Source organism: Tachyglossus aculeatus, chromosome 4, assembly GCF_015852505.1.
Source record: "Tachyglossus aculeatus isolate mTacAcu1 chromosome 4, mTacAcu1.pri, whole genome shotgun sequence".
NCBI classification, from domain to species: domain Eukaryota; kingdom Metazoa; phylum Chordata; class Mammalia; order Monotremata; family Tachyglossidae; genus Tachyglossus; species Tachyglossus aculeatus.
In genome coordinates this window covers 84,571,384-84,599,205 of record NC_052069.1, presented here as the reverse complement: position 1 = coordinate 84,599,205, position 27,822 = coordinate 84,571,384, and the positions used below count along the sequence as shown (strand labels likewise).

The following is a 27,822-nucleotide window of genomic DNA, read 5'->3' as shown; positions in this document are numbered from 1 at the left end:
TGCCTCTAGAGAGTTTGGTATACTTTGATGCCCTTCATCCAAAACTTTTACATTCTACCATGCAATTCCATCATAAACTAACATATGACTATGTTGATTTACATAATCCCTCTGCTATTAGTATAGCACTGACCTAATGAAAGAAATGCTCCAGTATGGGGGAATGTGGCCCAAATTTGGAACAGGAGCTTAGTGTGTCCTGTAAACATTCGTCTTGAAACTATATGATCTGTTCTACACCCTGGTGGGTTTGTTCTTTCTGTCATGTACAACTAGAGGCCAAAATGTGACCAGATTTACATATTTAAATAAAGACGCATGCCATTCCTGTTCTGACTGTGTAGTCAATGCTCTAGGGATAGTGAGGAATGTTTCCCTATGTTCATGTTTGAGTTTTGTAAGAATTCAGTTTTGAAGAATCTGACTAGTTATACTCTGTGACAACCATGAGAAGATTTCAGAATACCTCATACATTTGTAAACTACAACTTCACTGCTCTGATGACTATTGTGTGTGTGTGTGTGTATACGCAATAATAGTAATTATTATTGTTATGGTATTTGTTAAGTGCTCACTATGTGCCAACCACTGTTCTAAGCGCTGGTGTGGATACAAGGTAATCAGGTTGTCCCACGTGGGGCTCACAGTCTTAGTCCCCATTTTACAGATGAGGTAACTGAGGCACAGAGAAGTTAAGTGACTTGCCCAAAGTCACACAGCTGACAAGCGGCAGAGCCGGGATTAGAACCCATGACCTCTGACTCCCAAACCTGGGCTCTTTCCACTAAGCAACCCTGCTTCTCTTGTCCTTTCAGGTTCACAGCTGATGCTACTGATAATGAGCATTTTATCCTTGTGAGAATGTGGCTGATGACACTGATGGGTGATTGACAGTCTCTTTCACACCACAGGCATAAAAAGCTTCACTTGTGTATGTGGTAGCCATTGGGACCGGAGGAATTGTTTGTATTTCCCCCTCTTAGTGTCAAAATATTCCATGCATGTCACTGCTCTGAAACAATTACCCTGTTTCAAATTCTGGCTTACCAACTGTCCCTATGCCACATCACTTGAGGTGTTATTTCATGTGTTTTAAAGGAATGCTTTGCACACAGCAAGTGCTTAATAGATACCGTTATTAATTAAAGCATCCTTTTTATCTCTGATGGGAATAGGGGAAAGAACCAAACAATATCTCTCTAATTATGACATGACTACCCCTATAAGTTCCTTGAGGGCAGAGATAATGTCATATAATTCTCTCCCCGCCTTTTAGTACAGAACTATGCTCAAGGATTGCTACTGATTAATAATAATAATAATAATAATGACATTTGTTAAGCGCTTCCTATGTGCAAAGCACTGTTCTAAGCGCTGGGGGGGATACAGTGTGATCAAGTTGTCCCACGTGGGGCTCACAGTCTTAATCCCCATTTTTACAGATGAGGTAACTGAGGCTCAGAGAAGTGAAGTGACTTGCCCAAGGTCACACAGCAGACTTATGGTGGAGCCGGGATTCGAACCCATGACCTCTGACTCCAAAGCCCGGGCTCTTTCCACTGAGCCAGGATCTTGATAGCCAAATTCTTGTAGGAGTTGCCAGTATACCAACTGGTGATGTCAAGAGGTCTGATGATAGAGCATGGGGCTGGAAATCAGAAGGGCATGGGTTCTAATCCTGCCTCTGCCACTTCATTCATTCAATCATATTTATTGAGTGCTTACTGTGTGCAGAGCACTGTACTAAGCGCTTGGGAAGTACAAGTCGGCAACATACAGAGATGGTCCCTACCCAACAACGGGCTCACACTTGTTTGCTGTGTGGCCTTGGGCAAGTCATTTCACTTCTCTGTTCCTGTTACCTCAACTGTAAAACGGGGCTTAAGACTGTGAATCCTATGAGGGACAGGGACAGTGCCCATCCCAATTTGTTGCTTATATCTACCCCAGCGCTCAATACAGTGCCTGGCACATAGTAAACCCTTAACAAATACCGCAATTATTATTCAGTCAGTCAGTCATATTTATTGATTGCTTACTGTGTGCTTGGGAGAGTACTATATAATAGACACATTCCCTGCCCACAATAAGCTTACAGTCTAGAGGAGGAACCACATTCATATAGATAAATAAATATAGATATGTACATAAATGCTGTGGGGCTTTCTCAAAAATGATGGTGGTAGTGGCATCTTTGAGATCCTGAGGCATTTCCACGAGAAGCAGTGTGGCTTAGTGGAAAGAGCACAGGCTTAGGAGTCAGAGGTCATGGGTTCTAATCCCAGCTCCACCGCCTGTCAGCTGTGCAAGTCACTTAACTTCTCAGTGCCTCGGTTGCCTCATCTGTAAAATGGGGATTGAGACTGAGCCCCACGTGGGGCAACCTGATTACCCTGTATCTACCCCAGCGCTTTGAACAGTGCTCAGCACTTAGTAAGTGCTTAACAAATACCAACATTATTATTATTATTATGAGCTGTGTGACTTTGGGCAAGTCACTTAACTTCTCAGTGCCTCAGTTGCCTCATCTGTAAAATGGGGATTGCGACTGTGAGCCCCACGTGGGGCAACCTGATTACCCTGTATCTACCCCAGCGCTTTGAACAGTGCTCAGCACTTAGTAAGTGCTTAACAAATACCAACATTATTATTATTATTATGAGCTGTGTGACTTTGGGCAAGTCACTTAACTTCTCAGTGCCTCAGTTGCCTCATCTGTAAAATGGGGATTGCAACTGTGAGCCCCACGTGGGGCAACCTGATTACCCTGTATCTACCACAGCGCTTTGAACAGTGCTCAGCACTTAGTAAGTGCTTAACAAATACCAACATTATTATTATTATTATGAGCCGTGTGACTTTGGGCAAGTCACTTAACTTCTCGGTGCCTCAGTTACCTCATCTGTAAAATGGGGATTGAGACTGTGAGCCCCACGTGGGGCAACCTGATTACCCTGTATCTACTCCGGTCCTTAGAACAGTGCTCAGCACATAGTAAGTGCTTAACAAATGCCAACATTATTATTATTATTATTATTTTGTCAATGATGCAGATGCAGGAGAAGATTTTGTGTAGTCATCAAACTCATGGTGGTATTTAAGCACTTGTGCCAAGCGCAAGCTGGGGTAAATACAAGATCATCAGGACCCAAATGAGGCTCACAGTCTAGCTAGGAGGGGTATCAAATCCCTGTTTTTGCAGGCGAGGGAATTGAGGCCCAGAGAAGCGAAATGACTTGCCCATGGTCACACAGCAGATTGGTAGTGGAATCGGGATTAGAAGCCACGTCCTTTGGCTCGTAGGCCTCTGCTCTTTCTACTACGCCATGCTGCTTCTTAAGCACGTTCCTAAACCTGAGTGCAGATCTCAACAGGTAGGCCGTTGGATCCAGGAGGCCTTTCATTTCTCAGGGCCCTAACTGCTGCAAGTAGTTGGTAAAAGGCCAGCTCTTCGTACACTAAACGCTTAGTACAGTGCTGTGCACACAGTAAGTGCTTAATAAATGCAATTGAATGAATGAATATCGGTAGGTTTTGTATTTTGGGCAGAGCCTCATCTTCAGTAGTAGAGGGCATGGGGAGGAGAACGCTGGAATTTTGTTGCCGTCTTTTTAGGAGTCCCTCCTTGTCTGGGATTCCTCTCCCAAGCACTTAGGGCAGTGTTCTGCATCCAGTAAGCACTCACTAATACTATTGATTGATAAGGCTGGAGCCATCTTCACTCCCCGGATGTACCGTAATGGCAAGAACAGGAGCCAGAGAATGTCTTTCTGTAATAATATTAGTTATTATGGTATTTGTTAGGCTCTTACTATGTGCCAGTCACGGTACTAAGCGCTGGAGGTAGATAGATGGAAACAGTTTGGGCTGGACGCAGTCCCTGTCCCATGGGTGGTTTACAGTCTCAATCCCCATTTTACAGATGAGGGAACTGAGGCCCAGGGAAGTAAAGTGACCTGCCCAAGGCCACACAGCAGACAAGTGGAGGAGCCGGGTTGAGAACCCGTGACCTTCCGACTCCAAGGCCTGTGCTCTATCCACTATGCCATACTGCTCCACGCGTAGTAAGCAGTCAGTAAATACCATCGATTGGCCCATTACCTCTTGGAATCCTCTTTCCTTTGAATTCTCACCCCTACTGAGAGCTCTACTCCTGTTATTCCCACGCTCTTAAAATGAAAAGTTGAAACCGCTGGTCAGACGGAATGCCAAAGTTGCGAACTCTGGAGACCTGGAGAATGGCAATGCTGTCAACTCTGATTGCAAAGTTATGTGGAAAGGAGCATTTTGGAGGAAAGACAATTGGTTCAGTTAAAAACAATGAATTAGTGTTTTTGAAATGTAATTTGATCCATCGGAAAAGATTTCTGTCCATTTCATACTCCTGGCTGCTGAATAATATTGCAAAGCGATTCCTATTGATTTTTAAAATGTAGTATTGGTCGAAGAAGTTAAGAGCTCTGTGGAAGTTGCTCTCGTTGGACCATTTCTAATAAAATATTTGCATCGGTGTGACTTCTGATTCCCTGAAAGAATATTTTCATCTCAGTATATATAGTCAAGGCTCAATTCCCTAACCAGTGGAATGTAGCCATCTCTAGGACAGACCAGAGTCAGCCTTTCTGCCCTCCGAAATGACTCCATTACTGTGTTCTTTAGAAGTGAAATATAATTAATCTCATAGACTGTCATTCTAAAAATACTTTCATTGGACTTTCCTTTTTATCTCGGTTTGAGCTTTCAAGTGAGTATGTTCAGTGTCTTAGCATGATATAGCACATCAGTTGGGTTTACAGTAATTTCACATTTTAATGCCCCAATCTACAAAATATTTCCAAAAGAAATGGCTAAATGTTGGTAGTTGTCTTATCTCAACTGCTTTTTTCGCCAGGAAACACTTGGGAGTCTATGTAGCAAGTTCTTCTGTAATGGATTAATTTTTATTCCTGAATTTTTATTTTGATTGAGCTTGTTGTTTGCAATTTCCAAGGTCTGTTCTCCATAAAATAATGTCACACTTTAAAATAGATCAGGACCATAAGTAAAATAGTTTTCTAATCCCCCTGTGGATGAAAAATGTTTTGTCCTTTTTAGTTTTAAGCTTCCATTGAACACAAAAAAACCCAGATTCTGACAGTTGAAGTATACTGCAAAAGAAGTGGTAAAAGGCTCATTTTTCATGATATATTGCTATTTATTTTGAGACATGTTGGCTTTTTTAGTGTCCTGGTAAACAGTTATATTTTATTCTTGGCTTTGGATTCATTCATAATGAAACCATGCCATTTAAAATATCTCCAATAAATATAGTTGTCTTTCGACCTTCAAAGAGATGCCACAGAGGGTGAATATCACCTCTGAGTGCATGTGAGATTAGGTCAGTGTGGGACTCAGTCCAGTCCACAATAAGGCTGGCCCGTGTTTCATTGTCAGAGTATCCAGATGCTTTCATGAAAATTTGCAACAGTTTGAAATGACTATTAAATTCTCAAATCAAAAGTTTTAGGCTTTAGACTATAGTCTGAATGTCATAAATGTGAGTGCACCTGTCACTGGGAAGTGTTCTTCATCATTATTAATATCTCTAGATGTCAGCTTCGGGGATTGCATAATCTCTCATTTTTATCAAGTGGCAATAATAATAATAATAATGATGGCATTTGTTAAGCGCTTACTATGTGCAAAGTACTGTTCTAAGCGCTGGGGGGGATACAAGGTGATTAAGTTGACCCACATGGGTCTCACAGTCTTAATCCCCATTTTACAGATGAGGTAACTGAGGCTCCGAGAAGTTAAGCGACTTGCCCAAGGTCACACAACAGACGTGTGGTGGAGTCGGGATTTGAACCCATGACCTCTGACTCCAAAGCCTGTGCTCTTTCCACTGAGCCACGCTGCTTCTCTATGTATGTATGGGTAAGAATTACCCATACATACTATGCGGCAGTAATATTGACACATTCACAAATAAAATCCTATATCAATCATTGCTATTTATTGGGTACTTACTGTGTGCGAAGCACTATTTTAAGTGCTTGGAAGAGTACAGTACAACAGAAATAATAGATATGTTCCCCTACTACAAGGAGCTTTCAGTCTAGAGAGACAGGCATAATATACCTAAAAGCTGTGAGGCTGAGGATGGGGTGAATATCACATGCTTAGAGGGTAATAATAATAATTACGGTACTTGTTAAGTGCTTACTTTGTGCCAAGCACTGTTGTAAGCACTGAGGTAGATGCAGGTTAATCAGGTTGGACACAATCCCTGTCCCACTTAGGGCTCACACTATTAATCCTCATTTTACAGATGAGGTAAGCGAGGCCCGGAGAAGTTCAGTGACTTGTCCAAGGTCACACAGAAGGCATGTGGCAGAGCCAGGATTAGAATCCAGCTCCTTCCGATTCCCAGGCCCGTGTTCTCTCCACTAAGCCATGCAGAAGATAGTGGGAGCAGGTGAAATCAAAGAAGGTGTCTAAGGAGATGTGATTTTAATAAGGTTTTGAAGGTGGCAAGAGAGGTGGTGTGTAGATAGTAAGCGCTTAACAAATGCCATCATTATTATTATTATTGTATAATAATAATGGTATTTGTTAAGCGCTTACAGTGTGCCAAGCACTGTTCTAAGTACTGGGCACTGTTAGACGGGGCAGGGGAGTTCCAGGCCAGAGGGAAAATATGGGCTGGGGGGTCGGGGCCGTTATAAATGAGATCAAGGTAGAGCATGTAGGTATATTAAAGGAACAAAGCTTGTGGAGTGGGTTGTATAGGAAATTAGTGAGGTAAAAACTGAGTGCTGAGTGGCAGGAGATAGGCTGATGACCAGGAGAGTCAGCGAAGCCAAGATTGGATAACATTTCCAGGAGAAAGGGGTGGTCAATGGTGTTGAAATTGATTGGTAATATGGTAAGGAGTTTCTGTTTGATGTGGAAGTGGATGGGCGACACGATAGGTTCTTGAGAAGTAGGGAGATGTGGACTGAACTTTGTTTTTTAGAAAAATGATTCAGGTTGCAGAAGGAAATACGGACTGGAGTGGGGGGAAAACGGAGGCGGGGAGGTCAGTGAGGAAGCTGATGCAGTAATCGGGGTGGGATATGATGAGTGCTTGGATCAGTGTAGCAGCAGTCGGGATGGAAAGGAAAAGATGGATTTTAGTGATGTTGTAAAGGTAGGGAAGCAGTGTGGCCTTGTGAATAGAGCACGGGCTCAGGCGTCAGAAGGACCTGGGTTCTAATTCCGACTCTGCCACCTGTCTGCAGTGAGACCTTGGGCAAGTCCCTTCACTTCTCTGGGCCTCATTTACCTCAAATGTAAAATGGGGATTAAGATTGTGAACCCCATGTGGGGCACAGACTGTGTCCAACCCAATTTGCTTGCATCCACCCCAGTGCTTAGTACATTGCCTGGCACATAATAAGCACTTAACAAATACCATTATTATAATTACTGTTATTATTATTATTATTAGAAGCAACATGATTTTGTGGCAGATTGAATGTATGGGTTGAATGAAAGAAGTGAGTCGAGGGTAATAATCGAGCTTATGGGGTTATAGTGGTAATTCATCCATTTATTGAGTGCAGAGCACTGTACTAAGCGCTTGGAAAGTACAGGTCGGCAACATGCAAGAAATAGGGAGGACAGGGCTGTTTGGGTGGGAAATGGAGGAGGTCTGCTTTGGACAAGTTACATTTGAGGTATTAGCAGGACATCCAAGTAGAGAGATAATCAAATGGGAGACTGCAGAGAAGTCAGGGCTAGAGATGAAGATTTAGGAATCATCTGCATAGGGATGATATCTGGAGTTGTGGGAGCGAATAAAAGTTCTCTAAGTGAGTAGGTGGAGGTGTAGACTGGAAGGGGACCCAGGACAGAGCCTTGAGGGCCTTCCACAGTTAGGGGGTGGGAGGCAGGGAGGAACCTGTGAAATGAGAAGGAGCGGCAAGAGATAGGGTGATGACCAGGAGAGTCAGCAAAGCCAAGATTGGATAACATTTCCAGGAGAAAGGGGTGGTTAACGGTGTCGAAAGCATCCGAGAGGTTAACGAGGATTAGAATGGAATAGAGGCCACTGGATTTGGCAAGGTTTTTGACTTCTTCCTAGAGTCAGTAAAGTGGCATGGGCTGGCAGTAAACCTGCAGAAAACAGAGGTCATATGCCTGGCCCCATCAAGGAGCCCGTTGTTGAGTGGGGACCATCTCTATATGTTGCTGACTTATACTTCCCAAGCGCTTAGTACAGTGCTGTGCACACAGTAAGTGCTCAATAAATATGATTGAATGAATGGAGGATTTATTAACGCAGCACTTCCCGCTGTAACTGACTTCTGCTACTTAGGCAATAAACTATGCGGGTTGGCCAAGAATTGGGAAATCAAATCCAAACCCGGTCCTCACTGGGTGGTTGACAGAGTTAGATGGTGGGGCATCCGGCTTCATGCCAGTGAAAAGTATGCAGTGTTGTGAACTACCTCCCTCCATCTCAAGGGAGAAAGACTGAAGCAGCAGCGGCAGTTTGTCGCCGCTGCAGAATGTTGAACATTCAAGGGCGCAGCCGAGAAGCAGCAGGGCTTGGTGGATAGAGCACCGGCCCCGGAGTCAGAAGGACCTGTGTTCTAATCCTGGATCCGCCACCTATCTGCTGGGTGACCTAGGGCAAGTCACTTTGCTTCTCTGTGCCTGGTACCTCTAGACTGTGAGCCCGTTGTTGGGTAGGGACCGTCTCTATATGTTGCTGACTTATACTTCCCAAGCGCTTAGTACAGTGCTGTGCACACAGTAAGCACTCAATAAATACGATTGAATGAATGAATGAATGGTACCTCATCTCGGAAATGGAGATTAAGACTGTGAGCCCCATGTGGAACATGGATTGTGTCCCACCTGATTAGCTTGTAATAATAAATAATAATAATTATAATAATGGCATTTCTAAGCGCTTACTATGTGCAAAACACTATTCTAAGCGCTGGGGAGGTTACAAGTTTACCAGGTTGTCCCACGGGGGGCTCACAGTCTTCATCCCCATTTTACAGATGAGGTAACTGAGGCACAGAGAAGTTAAGTGACTTGCCTAAAGTCACACAGCTGAAAATTGGTAGAGCCGGGATTTGAACCCATGGCCTCTGACTCCAAAGCCCGTGCTCTTTTCCACTGAGCCACGCTGCTTCTTATGTACCCCAGCGCTTAGTACAGTGCCTGGCACGTAGTAAGCACCTAACAAATACCATAAAGTATATACATTAAAAAAAATATATTCATAACAAATACTAGTGTTCAGACTGTTGGACTGAGCTGCGAGAAGCCTGAAACCCTGCTCTTCTTCTAACCCCAGTACCCTACAGCTTTTATTTTATTTCATTTGGTATTTATCCCTGCCTTTATCTCATGTTTATTTTGTGTTTATTTCATTTTATTTTTTTATTCATTCATTCATTCATTCAATCGTATTTATTGAGCGCTTACTGCATGTAGAGCACAAGTTGGCAACATATAGAGAAGGTCCGTACCCAACAACAGGCTCACAGTCTGGAAGGGGGAGACAGACAACAAAACAAAACACTTAGACAGGTGTCAAAATCGTCAGAACAAATAGAATTAAAGCTGTATGCACTACTCCTTCCCCTCTTCCTATATGGTGAGCCTCTTGAGCCTCTTGTCTAATTGCCCATCTGTGTATTTGTCTTCAATGCTGAGAGCAGTGCTTTGCACACAGGAACATTTTGTAGCTACGAATCAAGCAAAAACTCCTCACTCTCGGCTTCAAGGCTGTCCATCACCCCCTCCTACCTCACCTCCCTTCTCTCCTTCTCCAGCCCAGCCCGCACCCTCTGCTCCTCTGCTGCCGCTCACCTCCTCACTGAACCTCGTTTTCCCCTGTCCCGCCGTCGACCCCCAGGCCCACATCCTCCCCCTGGCCAGGAATGCCCTCCCTCTGCACATCCGCCAAACTAGCTCTCTTCCTCCCTTCAAAGCCCTACTGAGAGCTCACCTCCTCCAGGAGGCCTTCCCACACTGAGCCCCCTTTTTCCTCTCCTCCTCCCCATCCCCCCACCCTACCTCCTTCCCCTCCCCACAGCACCTGTATATATATTTGTACAGCTTTATAACTCTGTTTATTTTACTTGTACATATTTACTATTTATTTTGTTAATGATGTGCACGTAACTGTAATTCTATTTGTTCTGATGATTTTGACACCTGTCTACATGTTTTGTTTTGTTGTCTGTCTCTCCCTTCTAGACTGTGAGCCCGTTGTTGGGTAGGGACCGCCTCTATATGTTGTCGATTTGTACTTCCCAAGCGCTTAGTACAGTGCTCTGCACACAATAAGTGCTCAATAAATACGATTGAATGAATGAATGAATAGTAAATGCAGTTACTACTACTACTGTCATTTGGTCAACGTAGCCTAGTGAGAGAGCTCGGGCTTGGGCGTTGGAAGGATCTGGGTTCTAATCCACTTGTCTACTGTGTGACCTTGGACAAGTCACAACTTTTCTGTGCCTCACTTACCTCATCTGTAAAATGGGGGTTAAGATTGTGAGCTGCATGCGGAACAGGGACCCTGTCCAGCCTGACAACCTTATATCTATCTCAGCACATAGTGCAGTGCCTGGCACACAGTAAGCGCTCAACAAATACCATAAAAATGGACAAATCTGGCTTCTCATGCATCACTGTGAGTCATAGTTAACATGAGATAGCAAGGCACGGTGAATGCAGCCAGTTCTCTATCACTGAGTGATGGTGAAACAGCTTTGAAGAATGGATGAATGCAGGACACCCAACCACCTGCTGTGTGGGGAACAGAAAAGTTCCCCAAACAAGGAAGAAAGGGCAAGGGAAAAAAAAATATTTAAAGACATGCAGAAGCACAGTCTCAAATAATCAATCATATTTATTGAGCGCTTACTGTGTGCAGAGCACTGTACTAAGCGCTTATTTTATCTCAGCACTCTTAAGTGATCTATTCTAGACCCTCCTAGGTATTTACAATCTTTTTTTAAACTCTCATACCAGAGAAGGGATTAGAACCCAGGCCTCCAGCCTTTCAAGGCTGTTACTTTCCCTCTGAGCCACCACAGGCCTCAGTAATAATGCGACAGCAGTGGATTCTTACTTCAGTGCTCTGCACAAAAAGTCAATCAATTGTATTTACTGAGCATTTGCTAGGTGCAGAATACTGTACTAAGTGCTTGGGAGAGTGATAATAATAATAATAATAATAATAATGGTATTTGTTAAGCACTTACTATGTGCGAAGCACTGTTCTAAGCACTGGGGAGGTTACAAGGTGATCAGGTTGTCCCACGGGGGGCTCACAGTTTTAATCCCCATTTTACAGATGAGGTAACTGAGGCCCAGAGAAGTTAAGTGACTTGCCCAAAGTCACACAGCTGACAATTGGCGGAGCGGGGATTTGAACCCCTAACCTCTGACTCCAAAGCCCGTGCTCTTTCCACTGAGCCATGCTGCTTCAGTATAAATTGGTAGACATGTTCCCTGCCCACAATGAGCTGCTTTAATAAATACTATTAGTGCTAGTTCTAATCCTGGGTCCGCCACCTATCTGCAGTGTGACCTTGGGCAAGTCATTTAACTGTACTGTGCCTCATTTACCTCATTTGGGAAATGGTGATTGACACTGTGAGCCCCATGAGGGACAGGGACTGTGTCCAACCCCATTTGCTTGTATCCACCCCAGTGCTTAGTACAGTGTCTGGCACGTAGTAAGTGCTTAATAAATGCCATAATAATTATTATTATAATTATTACTAGTACTGCTACTATTGGGGGATCACTGAAGCAGGTAGACCAGCATGGCAGGCAACTTTCAAGAGAAAGGTTGCTCTCCTCAAGCAAAGGAGTTACCTGTGAGAAGCAGTGTGGCCTAGTGGAAAGAGCACAGGCCTAGGAGTCAGAGGACCCGAGTTCTAATCCCAGTTTTACCTATTGCTTGGGGTGTGACCTCGGTCAAGTCACTTAATTTCTGTAGACCTCAGTTTCCTCAACTATAAAATGGGGATTAAATACCTGTTTTCCTTTCTGTTTTGACTGTGAGCCCCGTGCAGGACATGGATTGGATCCAACCTAATTAACCAACCTACCTACCCCAGAATAATAATAATAATCATAATTGTGGTATTTAAGTGCTTACTGGGTGCCAGGCACTGTACTAATCGCTAGGGTTGTTACAAACAAATCGGGTTGGACACAGTCCCTGACCTACATCTGGCTCACAGTCTCGATCACCATTTTCCACATGAGGAAACTGAGGTATAGTGAAGTGACTTGTCCAAGGTCACACAGCAGACAAGTGGCAGAGCCGGGGTTAGAACAGAGTTTAGAACAAGCAGTGTTTGTCGCATATTGAGCACTTAAACATTACCAGTTTAAAAAAAAATTAATTGGGACATGAAGGTGCAGGCTCAGAAGCAGACAGACTATGAGACAAATCTATGAGTGCAGCAGGGCTTTAGTTTTGCGGGCAATCAATCAATGATATTGAGTGCTAAATGTGTACAGAGCGCTGTACAGCATGGCTCAGTGGAAAGAGCACGGGCTTTGGAGTCAGAGGTCATGGGTTCGAATCCCGGCTCCGCTACATGTCTGCTGTGAGACCTTGGGCAAGTCACTTAATTTCTCTGAGCCTGTTACCTCATCTGTAAAATGGGGATTAAGACTGTGAGCCCCACGTGGGGCAACCTGATCACTTTGTATCCCCCCAAGCGCTTAGAACAGTGCTTTGCACATAGTAAGCGCTTAACAAATGCCAACATCATTGTTATTATTATTATTATTACTGAGCGTTTGGGAGAGTATGATAGAGCAGAGTTGGTAGACATGTTCCCTGCCCACAAGGAGCGTACAGAGTCTAGAGGATGCCGAAGGGCATGTTAGTCAAGTGTCCTTTCAAGCCACACTGGGTTGCCATAACCTTTGAAAATGAATTCTAGCTATGTATTCATGCAAGATGACTTTCAAAGGTCCATTCCCAGCCCTAAGCTCCTGCCTTCTATTTTAGTCTTTTCTTAGAATAGCCAAGAGGAAGGGTAAGTAGCCTGACATTCACACCATGCACATTCCTGTTGAACTGAACTTTCTGTGCCTCTTTCCACATTTCCAAAGGATATCTTCATAAGTGTCCTTGGCTCTTGTTAGGCCGTACATTTTAGCGAAACTGAAACTTCTTAAACAGCACCTTATAAATGTCATATGATCGATCACCCAATTATCCTTGCGTCCTCATTTTTAGGTACTCTTGAAAAATGATAGTGGGTTTAATTTTTTCATAACTTTTAGTCACTCTTCAGTATCTCCTCTCTTTCAACATTAGCAGAGAGCTTGATGTGGGCTTTTATGTTTTACTTCCTGAGCTCATAACTTACTTTACCATCTGTGCTGTTTCAATTAACTTCCCCCCATATTGCCCTCTAAGAAAACACACCCAAATATAAAGGGCTGCTATAATTTGACTCATGGTTCTGTTAACTCTCCACAATATATGTTCTCCTTGAAACACCTATTCATGCTAATCTAAATGCTTGGCTCTCAAGTAGGTGTTACAAATAGGGTGTAGTCCACAGTTGTATCTGTGAGGTTTTGATTGTCGTGATGAAGTGTTGATGACAAGATTTGACTGCAGTGCGGCCTACTAGATTCATCAGCATCTGATACAGCTGTGTTACTGTTATCATCTGCTATTTCCCAAGCTGCAATTTCCTCTTCGATCTGTGGCTGAAACCCAAAGTTTTGATGATCATTTTCCATTCTGTGCAACATTGATCTTCCATGCTATGGCAAACTTATAACTAACTTTTTTTTTTCTTTTACTGGAATCATGACAAGAGTGTATTGGGCACTAACAGCGGTAACTTTAGGCTTCATTTCATTGAACAGAGATGAAACAGCTGCTTTAGTGTCCAGCTCAGCACTCATGCATTTAATAAATGACTAATTTTTTCCAGGTTTGCCGCACTATGATAGCCTTGATGTGTTCCCCTGTCATCTAGTGGTGTTCTGGATATCACTTCTTCAGTAATGCAGGATTTTTTTTTTTTTTCGGTTCACCAGAGTCACAGTATTGAATAGTCCCCACTACTTTAGTTAGTTTGCGTGAGTGTATGCACCAGAACAACTGTCCAGCTCCTGGAAATCTGAATTCATTCAATCGTATTTATTGAGCTCTTACTGTGTGCAGAGCACTGTACTAAGCGCTTGGGAAGTACAAGATGGCAACATATAGAGACGGTCCCTACCCAACAATGGGCTCACAGTCTAGAATGTGCAGTGGTACATTTTTAAACTTTTTGGGGGCCGTTCCTCTTTTAAAAATGGGTAAATCTGGTAATCTCTCATCATGTTTTTAAATTTTCAAAGCGTTTTGTCCAGACCTTAGTCATTAGAGGAACTAAATCAAAATACCAGAGGATATAGAGGGTTCATAGGATCATTCTTTTGACTTCCAAATGCCTTTTAATGAATGCCAGGATCCATTTTTGATTTTACCCAGTGAGGTTCGCTTTTTAAAGTGTGTTTTTCTATGAGATTAAGAAATAAAAAAAGAAACTACACATGCTCATTATCTCCCCTACTCCTTGCCCAACTAACACCGCCCCCCCCGCCCCCCGCAAAAAAAAAAAAGGGGGAAAGAAAAAAAAGCCCACCAGATTGTGTTTTCTCAGGCAGGGGAAGCGGCATGGTTTAGTGGATAGAGCGTGGGCCAAGGAATCAGAAGGTCATGGGTTCTAATCCCGGCTCAGCCACTATTCTGCTGTTTGGCCTTGGGCAAGTCACTTGATTTCTCTGGGCCTCAGTTACCTCATCTGTAAAATGGGGATTAAGACTGTGAGCCCTCTGTGGGACCGAGACTATGTCCAACCCAATTTGCTTGTAGCCACCCCAGCGTTTAGTACGGAACCTGGTACATAGTAAGCGCTTGACAAATACCAGAATTATCATTATTATTATTTTCTCTGTATGGATAGGTTCCACTGCTTTTGGATTAGCCACAATTCGGTACTTTGTTTTTCCTTTTCCAGCAACCTGTGGGAGCTATTCCTCTTGTGATGCCAGCAACTAAAAAAAAAGAGGATGAGGTGTCAATTGGAAGCGTGCCCCTGGCAAAGCAGCAGTCGAATCAGGCTTCAGAGTGTGCCAGCAGCCCTGTGAAAACAAAAACGGCAACAGGTATAGACTGTTTTAATTGAAGTACTGAAAAACCACATTGCCATTTCAGAAGTGTCAGCTGTGCAAATATAGTGGGACACCTCTCGGTCATAAATGGCCTTTCAGAAAAGGATTTAGCTGCCGTTTCTGAAATACCTGCTCAGTTTATTTCGAAGTATATTTTCCATTTTCCTTTTGGTGGCTAACTTTTGATTGTGTTGTGGGTTAACTTCTTTTTCAGGTGACTAAAACTTGCCCGGAAGGTTTAAAAGTCAAAGTCTTGTGATTTATTCACCTCCTGTGCTTACGCTTCGCAGTACTATTGTTGATCAAAATATTATTTTTAATAGTCAAAACAATGATACATTTTAGGGAGCAGAGTAGCTTTTTAAAAGAAATTTTCCAAAGAATCCGAGTCCATAGAAATGTCAGTCCAGCTGTAAAACTTCGTTTTGCCTATTTCCCACTCCTCAATGGCAAAAAAGTATCACTATTCAATTTTTTATTTACTTTTGATTAAAATCCTCCAGCCTCATTTCTTATAAACTCAGCCTAATTTCTTCCAGACGCTGACTCTCTTACCCTTCCTAATTTCCAGAGCTGGATTATAACATTCTTCAAGTGTCTGAGTAAGACACAGCCTCACGCGAATACGACCGTTTAAGGGGGTCCTAATCTCTCTGAAATAACGCTGACTGGACTTTTTGTTTCTTGATTGAAATCTGTTCTCTGCCCTCCACTAAGACTGCACATTCTCCAAGGTCACCAGTGACCTTGTGGTCAAATCTAATGGTCGTTATTCTATTCTAATCCTCTTTGACCCCTCAGGGGCTTTTTATGGACCACCGCTTCTTCTTGGAAGTGCTACCTGATCTTGGTTTTGCCAACACAGGTTTCTCCTGGTTTTCATCTCTGGCCGCTTTTTTGCAGTCTCCTTTTCTGTCTCTCACTCCTTAGAGCTCTTTTCTGAGCCCCTCCTCTTCTCACTTTTGTAATCCATCCTTTGGGGACTTCATCTGCTTCCATCATTTCACTTCCTCTCTGTCTGCTTTGTCTCTTAAATCTACCTGATTTAGCCTCAGATCCTCTCCCTGTCTACAGTCTTGCATTTCCTCTGCCTTTTAAGACATCTATGTATGGGTGTCCCGCCAACACATGTTGCACCATGAGCTCACCTTTCTCCCAATTCTTCTCTGCTGTACTGTGCCATCTCAGCCGACAACATTCATTCATTCAATTGTATTTATTAAATGGTTACTGTGTGCAGAACACTGTCCTAAGTGCTTAGGCAGTACAAAACAGCAACAAACATCATCTCCCCTGTCTCCAAAGCCTGCAACTTTGGCATTTTCCTTGACTCCTTGCTATCTTTCACTCTCAGATTTGGTCTGTTGTGAACTCCTAACAATTTTTACCCAGAAAATAATGTCCCCTTCCTCTCTGTCCAACCATCCATCCCCACTTGTGATGCTCTTCCCATTCCATAATGGTGATATTTTTCTTCTGGCCTGTAAACATGCATATTTGAAAATGTTTTGTCTTAGTACAGTGTGATTTTTTTTCACAGTCCAAATCATTATCTCCTGTGGCTTATCTATTTATTAAAATCTTCACTTTTAGAGTGCAAAGGCAAAGAGTAAACCCATGAAATGTTACTCAATTTTGCATTTATCTTTTGCCTTTCCTCCCATAAAATTAAGGAGCTTCACATAAAAATTCTCCCTGGTTTGTTAGAAGGACGTTTCTCATAAGGAAGCCCAAAGAAGTGAGAAAAAGATTAAAGGTTAAATGATACGTAGTAATAATAATAATAATTGTGGTTTTTATTAATTGCTTACTATTTGCCAGACATTGTACTAAGCACTGGGGTGGATACAAGCTAATAGGATTGGACACAGTCCCTGTCCCACATGGCGATCACAGACTCAATCCCCACTTTACAGCTGAGGTAACTGAGCCAGAGAGAGGTGAAGTGTCATGCCCAAGGTCAAATACAGCAGACAAGTGGCAGAACTGGGATTAGAACCCGGGTCCTGGCAAGGAGAGGCCTTGGCCCAAGTATTCCTATTGCTATTTCATGCCAGTTTCTCTTTCTCATTGATGGTTTTGCATAGAATCAATCAGTTAATGGCATTTATTGAACACGTACTTGTATATAGATTGCTCTTGGGAGAATATAATACTGTAGGGTACAAAATCCCTGCCTGTGGAGATCTTAAAACTAAGCCACAAAGACATTCTGCCGACATTCCTGCCACATAGTTCTCCCTCAGCTCACCCTCTTTCATTTTTATTGGCCTTTTTATTCTAATTATCATCTCTTCCCCCAGAATATTTTGTACCTCCAATAGTGAAACTGACTTTATTTTTCATCCATTAGTGAATTGCTCTTTGGTTTATCTGCTTGGATTTTCTCCCATTTCCAGACGATTTGCTAGTTATTTTTAAATCTTATTTTTCATCTACCTACCTTAGTCTTTGTCCTTTTTTAGTGTATGGAATATTACCTTTCAATCTTTCTTTGTTTCCTACTCAGCACAACTTCTATTATTTCTTTCCTTTTTCATTATTTTCCTTTTTCCAGTTTGTCATTCTTCATGGTAGATTACTATGATTTTGTTTTTCAGACTCACCCTCAAAATGTTCCCACTTTCCCCATGTAAATCAATGGTATTTACTGAGTGCTTGCCTGTGCGGAGCACTGTACTAAGCACTTGGAAGAGTAGAGAGTTGGAAGACACAATCCCAGCCCTCAGAGAATTTGCAATCTAATGAAATGTTCTTGCTCTCTGAAGCATTCCTAATCTGAAGTTTTCCAATATCAGGATCCTGAAATTTTCTTGGAACATCAAGACAAAATGCTGCACAGGTTGTGAAATTACTTCTGCCATTGAGCCAGGAGCAGCTCTTCTCTTTTGTTTGGCCTCTGCTTCATCGTAATCCTCCACAATGTCTCAGCTGCCTTGGACATTGTGGACTATCCCCTTCTCCTGGAAACATTATCCAACCTTGGCTTCATTGACACTGTCCTCTCCTGCTTCTCCTCCTCTCTTTCTGACTTCTCATTCTCAGTCTCGTTCACGGGCTCCTCTGCTTCCCACCCAAGACTTGTAGGAGTCCATCAAAGCTCAGGGATGAATTCCCTTCAATTCTCCATCCACACCCACTCCCCTGGAGAACTTGTTCGCTCCTATGGCTTCAATTACCACCTATATGTGGATAGTAATAATTGTAATATTTGTTAAGCGCTTACCCTGTGCCAAGAACTGTACTAAGTGCTGGTGTAGCTGTAAATCAATCAGGTCCCACATGGGGCTCACAACCTAACTAGGAGGAAGAGCAGGAATTGAACCCCATTTTACAGTTGAGAAAAGAGAGGTGCAGAGAAGTTGTGACTTGCCCAAGGTCACACAGAAGGTAAGTGGCAGAGCTGGGATTAGAACTCAGGTCCTCTGACTCCAAAGCCCGCACTCTTTCCACTAGGCCACACTGCAATCTACCTCTCCAGCCCTGATTTTTCTCTTTTTCTGCAGTCTCACATTTCCTCCTACCATCAGGACATCTCTATTTGGATCAATCAGTCATATTTATTGGGTACTTATTTTGTGCAGAGCACTGTGCTAAGTGCTTGGGAGAGTACAAAATTACAATAGACACATTCCCTGCACACGAGTTTTCAGTCTGAGGGTGAGGGGGGTGGGGGATGTCCCAATGACACTTCAAACTTAACCTGTCCAAAACAGTGCTCCTTGTCTTCCCACCCAAACCCTGACCTCCCCTGTCTTGCCCATCACTCTAGACAACACCACTTCCCCCCCATTTCACAAGCCCATAAACCTAGAATCATCCTCAACTCATCTCTCTCGTTCAACCCACATATTCAATCTGTTACCAAATTTTGTCAGTTCTACCTTCACGGTATCACTAAAGTCTGTCCTTTTCTCTCATCTAAACTGCTACTAACCCGATCCAGGCAGCCTGCTGCATCAGCCTCCTCTCTGAGCTCTCCTGTAGCTTGTCTCTCTCCCCTCTCCAGTCCATCCTTCACTCTACTACAAGGATCTTTTTCTAAAAAAAAAAAAAGTTCAGTCCACATCTCCCCTCAGGAACCTCCAGTGGTTGTCCATCCACTTTTGCATCAATCTATCAATTAATTGTATTTATTGAGTGCTTACTGCATGCAGAGCACTGTATTAAGTGCTTGGGGGAGAGTATGATATAACAGACACTTCCCTGCCATGATGAGCTTTATAGTTTAGAGGAAATTCCTTTCCATCGATCAGCTTTAAACACAGAAACAGCTCCCCTCATTGATTTTCTTCTACAGCCCACACACTGCGCTCCTCTAATGCCAGCCTACTCACTGAACCTCAACTTGTCTATCTTGCTGCCAACTTCTTGCCCACGTCCTCCCTCTGGCCTGGAATTCATTCCCCTTTCATAAATGACAGATGGTCACTCTCCCCACCTTCAAAGCCTTATTACAATTACATTCCTCCAAGAGGCTTTACCTGATTAAACCCTCATTTGCCCTACTCTCTCTCCTTTTTGCATTCCCTATGCCATTGTATCTGTGCTTGATATTACTTGGTAGTCACCCCACCCTCAGCACTTATGTACCTATCTGTAATTTATTTTCATGTCCCTCTCCCCCCTCTAGACTGTATGCTCCTTATGGATGCAGGGAACCTCTCTTCCAATTCTGTGGTATTGTACCCTCCCAAGCAATTAGTACAGTATTCGGCCTAAAGTAAGCGCCCAGTAAATACTATTGATCAACTCCACTTAAATAACTTTGAAGTAGCTGACCGGAGGGGTGAACATGTGCTTGGTGGCTTTGGAATATGATTAACCAAAATAATAATTGTAGCATTTGTTAAGCACTTACTCTGTGCCAGGAACTGTACTAAGCACTGGGGTAAGTACAAGGTAATCAGTTTGGACACAGTCCACATGAGGCTCACAGTCTCAATCCCCATTTTACAGATGAGGTAACTGAGGCCCAAAGAAGTGAAGTGACTTACCCAAGATCACACAGCAGACAAATAGCAGAGCATGGATTAGAACCCATGACCTTCTGACTCCCAGTTGTTCTATCAACTACACTCTGAGGCTCCAAAATGCACCAAAGTAGCTGTGTGTGGGGGCAACGGGCAGATCAAACCCATTCTTAGCATATCCAATCAATCAATAATGGTTTTTATTGAACTTGCTGTGTGCAGAGTCCTTGCCAAATTACAATATGGTAAAGTTGGTAGACATGATCCCTGCCAAGAAGGAGTTTACGGTCCATGGTGGGGCCAGACATTAAAATAAATTACAGATAGGGGAAATAGAGAATAAGGATATGTACATAGGTGCTATGCAGCTGAGGTATCAAAGTATTAAGGGGTGTACAGTCAAATGCATAGGAAACACAGCGGGGAGAGCAGTTTGGGGAAATGAAGGATTAGTGGAGAAATGGCCTCTTGAAGGAGATGTGATTTTAGGAGGGTTTTGAGGGTGGGGAGAATGGTGGTCTGTTGGATATGAAGGGGTTAGCAGTTCCAGGCTTGAGGAAGGATATGGGCAAAACATGTAGACTTTAAGCTCCTTGTGGGAAGGGATTGCATCTATCAATTCAGTTGTATTGTACTGCTCTGCACACAGGTACCATCGATTGATAGATAAGATCGAGGCACAGAGAGAGGGTTGGCAAACAGGAGCAATGGTGTGGGTTTAGTTGTAGCAGGATGTCAGGCGGATTAGGTAGGAGAGGGCCGAATGAGTACTTTAAAGCTGTTGGGAAGGAGTTTCTCTTGAAAGTGGGGATGGATTTTTGAAGAGTGGGAAGTTGAGGACTGAGTGGTGTTTCAGAAAAATGATCCAGGCAGCAGATTGAAGGAAGGATTGGATAGAGAAATGGATAGCCAATTGTCAGCTGTGTGACTTTGGGCAAGTCACTTATCTTCTCTGTGCCTCAGTTACTAAAATGGGGATTAAGTCTGGGAGTACCCTATGGGACAACCTGATCACCTTGTAATGTTTAGAACAGTGCCTTGCACATAGCAAGCGCTTAATAAGTGTCATTATTGTTATTATTTTTATTATTATTAATATTACTGGGGAAAGACAAGAAGTAGGGAGTTCAACTAGGAGGCTGATGCAGTGGTCAAGGTGGGAAATACAAAGTGCTTGGATCAGGATGAAAGCTGTTTGGAGAGGAAGGGGTGGTTTCAAGAGATGGCGTGAGGCAGAACTGACAGGATTTTGTGACAGATTGAATGTGTGGGTTATACAGAAACTATTCAATTGCAATTCCCAGAAAAATCTTCCAGAGCATCTGGATCATCCCTGGGAAGTGGGCCACTTCTAGGACAGCTCTCCATGTAATTGGGTAAAGTTCATGGCCAAAAGGACCAGATTGGAAACATTTCTACCTGTAGGCTTAGCAGGACTTGCGAAAGGAATGAATCAACATTTCATGGGTTAGAAATCTGGTTCGCCCCCATCCTTGTGGATTTTAGTTCTAGTATCTGTAGAGCGGTGACCTGGTCAAACCTGGAAGTGGATCCCCCTTTTTCCTCTCCTCCTCCCCTCCCCATCGCTCCCCTCCCTCCCTCTGCCCTACCTCCTTCCCCTCCCCACAGCACTTGTATATATTTGTACATATTTATTGCTCTATTTTATTTGTACATACTATATTTTATTAATGATGTGTGTATAGCTATAATTCTATTTATTCTGATGGTATTGACACATCACATTGAGAAGCAGCGTGGCTCAGTGGAAAGAGCACGGACTTTGGAGTCAGAGGTCATGGGTTTGAATCCCGCCTCTGCCACATGTCTGCTGTGTGACCTTGGGCAAGTCTCTTAACTTCTCTGAGCCTTAGTTACCTCATCTGTAAAAGGAGGATTATGACTGTGAGCCCCCCGTGGGACAACCTGATCACCTTGTATTCCCCCCCAGCGCTTAGAACAGTGCTTTGCACATAGTAAGCGCTTAACAAATGCCATTATTATTATTATTATTATCAACTTATTTTGTTGTCTGTCTCCCCCTTCTAGACTGTGAGACTGTTGTTTGGTAGGGACCGTATCTATATGTTGCCGATTTGTACTTCCCAAGCGCTTAGTACAGTGCTCTGCACACAGTAAGCGCTCAATAAATATGATTGAATGAATGAATGAGCAGGTCACATGGCTACCTCCTTCTGAGGTGTTTAATGATCCTTGCTCGGAAATTTTGTTTCAACTAAGGTTTTGGAGAGGTTATCTTTAAAGTACAGCCTAAACAATGAACATTTAGACATAAATGTTTTCACTATGTAAATTAAAAAAAGACATTTATAATTTCCCCCTCCCATCAGTGTGGGACAGTTTTGTAAGAAACATTCATGCACTCATTCATTCATTAAATCAAATTTACTCATTCAGTCTTGTTTTGAGTGCTTACTGTGTGCAGGAGCACTGTACTAAGTGCTTGGAGAGTACAATGCAACAAGCAGACACTTTCCCTGCCCACAGTGAGCTTACAGTCCACAGTGCATTCATTCAGTTGCATTTATTGAGCACTTACTGTGTGAAGAGCACTGTACTAAGCGCTTGGAAAGTAATCTAGACTGTCCACAGTCTAGTAATGCTATATTTCACTCCTTTTTGGAAGCCAGGATAATTGGAAACTCAGAAAGTGGAGATGATTCTGAATTATATTCTATTGTATTGTACTCTCCCAAGCTCTTAGTACAGTGCTGTGCACATCGTAAGTGCTTAATAAATACCATTAATGGAGTTACTGTTGATCGTGCTTTATAGTACGGGTTGATCCTCAAGAAGTTTCTTCCAAAATGTCAGGGCATTTTTGGTTGTTTTTATTTGAGTTTTTTTTATATAAAAGTAGTAGTTAACAAGGTACTTAAACACAGGTCACAGCAAGAATCAATAGCTTAGGGGCAAAGTTGTGCCCTTCTTTGTATCAAAATGGATTTCCCCATTTTTTATTGCAGTGAATTATTTGTAGATTTAATACAGTTCCTTATGTGAAGGTATAATTGACAATAATATGCTAGTTGTAAATAATCATGCACTGGGTACTTCAAGGTTTGGGAAATTCCATTCTCCGTTTACTTTCAGTTTTCAGTTTTCCATGTGTCAGCCCCGTTATCTCGTCATCTTTCTCCCCCTTTTCGTCCCCATCTCTCCATTCTTCCGTCCTCTCTCTCCTCTTTGGTCTGAAGCCAAATCCTCAAGTTCTACCTGAGTGGCAGTGAGAGAAGCCCTGGTGTGAGGAGACTCTCTTCTCCATGAATTACCATGTGGTTCTTGGCTTTCTCGCGCCCTTCCCGCCATTTCTTCCTCAGCCCTCTCTCCACTCCAGTCCCCAGCAAACATCTGAGTCACCATGGGTTTTGGGAGGGGTCGCATGGCTCACTGGCGAAGTGGGGGTTTCCACAATTACATTCCAATCGTAACTCTTGCCTAGTGGGATTAAAATCAAAATACTCAGTTTCAGACAGATGAGACACAGAGGAAGCTGGAAATACATTCTTCCAAATTGAAAAGTCACAGTAATAAATAAATAAAAATGAGAATGAGGGTCAAAACAAGGGAGAAGCCAGTTGTGTCTCCATTAATCAACTTGAAACCTCGCAGGCCTCACACTCCTAAATGTCTATTTTTGTATTTATTTAAAACACACTGATGGGTTCTTCAAGGTAAAACAAAGTTTTAAGTTTGAAATGGGACTTGAAAGATTTCTCTGAAATTTGCAGTGCCTTACTGATTGCTTATAGAGTGACCTCTAAACTTTCAATCCAGGATCAGCTAGGAGTTCTTCCTTTTCTCAAAGTTGTCATGGCATTTTTATTCAGACTGATCCCTGATCCCATCTCTGCTTTGGCCCTAATCTCTCTGCGGTAGCCATTTCTTTGCTATTGACGTTGACGAGTGAAACATCATATGGCTTGAAACTATAACTAGTTCTACAGCTAAACATTTAAAAGGTTTGTGGAACCAAAATATGTAAGAAAGAAATGCATATGAGCTGTAAATTTTTGTATTCAGAAGTCCCGAAGGAGGAAATCTTTAAGTTATTAACCTAACTATAGCCTTGCTGTAATGGAAGGAGTGGGAGTAGGAAAGAAATCATCTGGTATTTTCCTTTCAGATTTATGTATGAAAAGTTTTATGGTTCCAATGAAAATTGGCATATGCAAGCCTCTGTCCATAAGAAATTTTCCTTTTCCTAATTTTTCAATAATGTACATATTTATTTGCCTCTCTTTAATACAGTAGAGCATTCATCTCCAGACTAATACAAAGAGTGATTTACTCACTTAAGTAAACACACTCACTGACCATGTCTAAATGACCAAATCCACCATCTCTATAGCTTCAAACAAGTAGCTTTCAACAGATCCACATGAATACAAATTATGAATTTAACAGTTAATAGTCAATCTCTATTTTGTCATTAAAAACCCTGTCTGTGGATATTTGCGCCATTAAGAAGCGTGTCGTTTAATGCCAGATGTGCAGTGTTTGTTCTCTGATATCATAGTCATTCTTACATTTATGCATTACAATTCTGTCTGTTATGTGGCATCATTCTCTACCGCCCACTTCAATTGCTAGTTGCCATTGTCTAACTGCCCCACCTCCAATATTCTGAGTGATTTTGATACCTTTCTCACCTCTCTCCTTCCCTGACCATTCATTGTTCCTTGATGACTTCTATAGTCATATGGACATTGCCAATAATGATAACAATAGATTTGGCTTTGGTTAAGTGCTTTACTATGTACCGAGCACTATGCTAAGAGCCAAGGTAGATAAAAGGTAATCAGGTAGATGCAGTCCCTTTCCCTAATGGGGCTCACAGTCTAAAAGGAAGGGAGAACAGGTATGGAATATCGATTTAAGAAATGGGGGAACTGTGGCACAGAGAAGTTAAGTGAATTGCCCAGGTTACATAGGCAACAGGCAGAGTACGGTTTAGAATCCAGGTCCTCTGACATTCAGGCCCAGGCTCTTTCCTGTAGGCCACACTACTTCTCTCATGACCTGTCTCCGGTTGAACTCCCAGCTGCCGCTTCTTTTCACTTCTCATCTCGACTGACCTCCTGTTCCACCCAACCTCAGCCGCTCACCAACACAGACATACGCTGCATCTCATCATCACTAGTCACCTCGCAGTCGCTAGACTCACAGACTCTGAAATTCTGCTCTCCAACCACCACCTCCCTACCTTCTTCATAACCCCTCCCCACAAAAACTACCCTCTCCTTCCCCACCAGAGACCTCCTGTTACCTACTTGATTCATTCCAGGCCATCATGTCAAATTTAGACTCCCTACCCTGCCTCCACTCTCCTGATGCAGAACACCAACAACAATTCCTAAATCAATGCTCTTACACACTGTCTCTTTGTCAGTCTGTCCCCACCAACCCCCAGATTTAGATCACCTCCCACAGTAAGCTTCTTCTGCTCATGTGCTTGTGTTATGGAATGCGGTTGGCAGAAATCCAGGCGTGCCTCAGGCCAGCCTCGTCCATCTCTCATTTATCCTTGCCAGTTATCATTCTGCCCTCTCCTGTGCCCAGCAACACTACTTCTTCTCCCCGTTTAATGCCCCTGCCAACTGGTTGCACCACCTACACCAGACTTTTAACTCTGTCCTTAAGTACTTAAGGAGTACTTAAATATGCCTACCTCTAACCCTTCCCAGCCCTCCTCAACTACTTTTGACAACATTGAAACTATCAAGCTTGAACTCCCGTATTTTTCTCCTAACCTCCATATTTCCCTCCTATCCCCATGTTCATTTTCTCATCCTTGCTGACTGTCTCTCAAGAGAAAGTTTCCCATCTGCTTTTGAAACCTCCACTACCCTCTCTGATCCCATCCCTTCACACCATTTAAGAACACTTACTCTCACTCTTCTCCCCCCACCCCGACCGCCATCTTCAGCGGTTCGCTGAACCGCGGTTCAGTGGTTAAGCGCTTAGTACAGTGCTCTGCACACAGTGAGCGCTCAATAAATACGATTGATTGATTCACTTTCTGATGACCCCTTCCCTTCTGCTTCAAACATACCGATGTCTCCTTTGTTCTATAAAAGCCTTCTCTGGACTGCAGTACACCACTTACCACCCTATCTTCCTCCTGCCATTCTCTCCAAACTCCTCAAATGGATCGTTACCCCCACTATCTCCACTTTCTTTTCAAGTCCCCTCTTGACCCTCAAAAATCCGGCTTCTACCTCTTTTACTCAACTGAAACTGCTTTCTTCAAGGTTACCAATGAGAGCTCACCTCCTTCTGGAGGCCTTCCCAGACTGAGCCCCCTTTTTCCTCTCCTCCCCCTCCCCCACACCCTACCTCCTTCCCCTCCCCACAGCACTTGTATATATTTGTACAGATTTATTACTCTATTTATTTTACTTGTACATATTTACATTGTTAATATGTTTTGTCTTGTTGTCTGTCTCCCCCTTCTAGACTGTTAGCCCACTGTTGAGTAAGGACCGTCTCTATATGTTGCCAACTTGTACTTCCCAAGCGCTTAGTACCATGCTCTGCACACAGTAAGCGCTCAATAAATATGATTGAATGAATGAATGAATTTACTATTGTATTTATTTTGTTAGTGATGTGCAAGTAGCTATAATCCTATTTGTTCTGACGATTTTGACAACTGTCTGCATGTTTTGTTGTCTGTCTCCCCCTCCTAGACTGTGAGCCCGTTGTTGAGTAAGGACCGTCTCTCTACATTGCCAACTTGTACTTCCCAAGCGCTTAGTACAGTGCTCTGCACACAAAAAGCGCTCACTAAATATGATTGAATGAATGATCTTCTTCATCAACAAATCTAATGGACTCTACTCCATTCAAAGCCTACCCAATCTCTTGGCAGCCTTTGACGGTTGGGCCAACCCCTTCTGAAAAACCTAGCTAACCTTGGTTTCTCCGACAAAGCCCTCTTCTGCTTTTCTGCCTACCTCTCTGGCTATCTCTGTGCCTAGCTCTCTTTCACTGGCTTTTCCTCTGCCTCCCATTTCATACCGTAGATATCCCTCAAGGGCTCAGTTCCAGGTCCCCTTCCATTCTCAGTCTTCATTTGGGGAGCTCATCATCTCCCACGGCTTCAGCTACCACCTCTATGCAGATAAATGACCAAATCTGTCTTGCTAGAACTGTTCTCTTTGTCTTTCTGCAATCTCACATCTCCTCTATCTCCAGGACATCTATCTATAGGTGTCCTGCCGGGATCTCATACTCAACATGTTCAAAATTGAACTCCTCATCTTCTCCTCTAAATCCTCTTCTCCCTAACTATTCCATCACTGTTAGCAATACCACCATCCTCCCCATAACTTAAGCATTGGCTCCTTGACTCTTCTCCCTTTCGACTTTGGCATTATTCTAAACTCTTCTCTCTTTCGACCCCCATATTCAATCAGTCATCCTATCTTGTCAGGTCTTTCTTCACAGTATGTCCAGAATCCACCCTTTCCTCTCCATCCAAACTGCCACTACGCTGGTCCGAGTATTTGTCATATTCTACCGTGACAACTGTGTCATCCTCTTTGCTCATCTCCCTACCTCCTGTTCTTCTCCTCTCCAGGACATATTTCACTCTGCTGCCCAAATCATTTCTCTAAAGCA

The 27,822-nt window shown here is 43.0% G+C and overlaps 1 protein-coding gene across 2 annotated transcripts in view; it reads left to right on the top strand.

The window, feature by feature from the left end:
- Positions 1–27,822, top strand: part of VPS13B (vacuolar protein sorting 13 homolog B) — a 1,018,523-nt gene that overhangs the window by 386,097 nt on the left and 604,604 nt on the right. For both annotated transcript variants that reach the window (XM_038744561.1, XM_038744562.1), the window contains exon 20: positions 15,049–15,196. In XM_038744561.1, the coding sequence (XP_038600489.1) occupies positions 15,049–15,196 (148 nt within the window). The remainder of the gene's footprint in view (positions 1–15,048; positions 15,197–27,822) is intronic.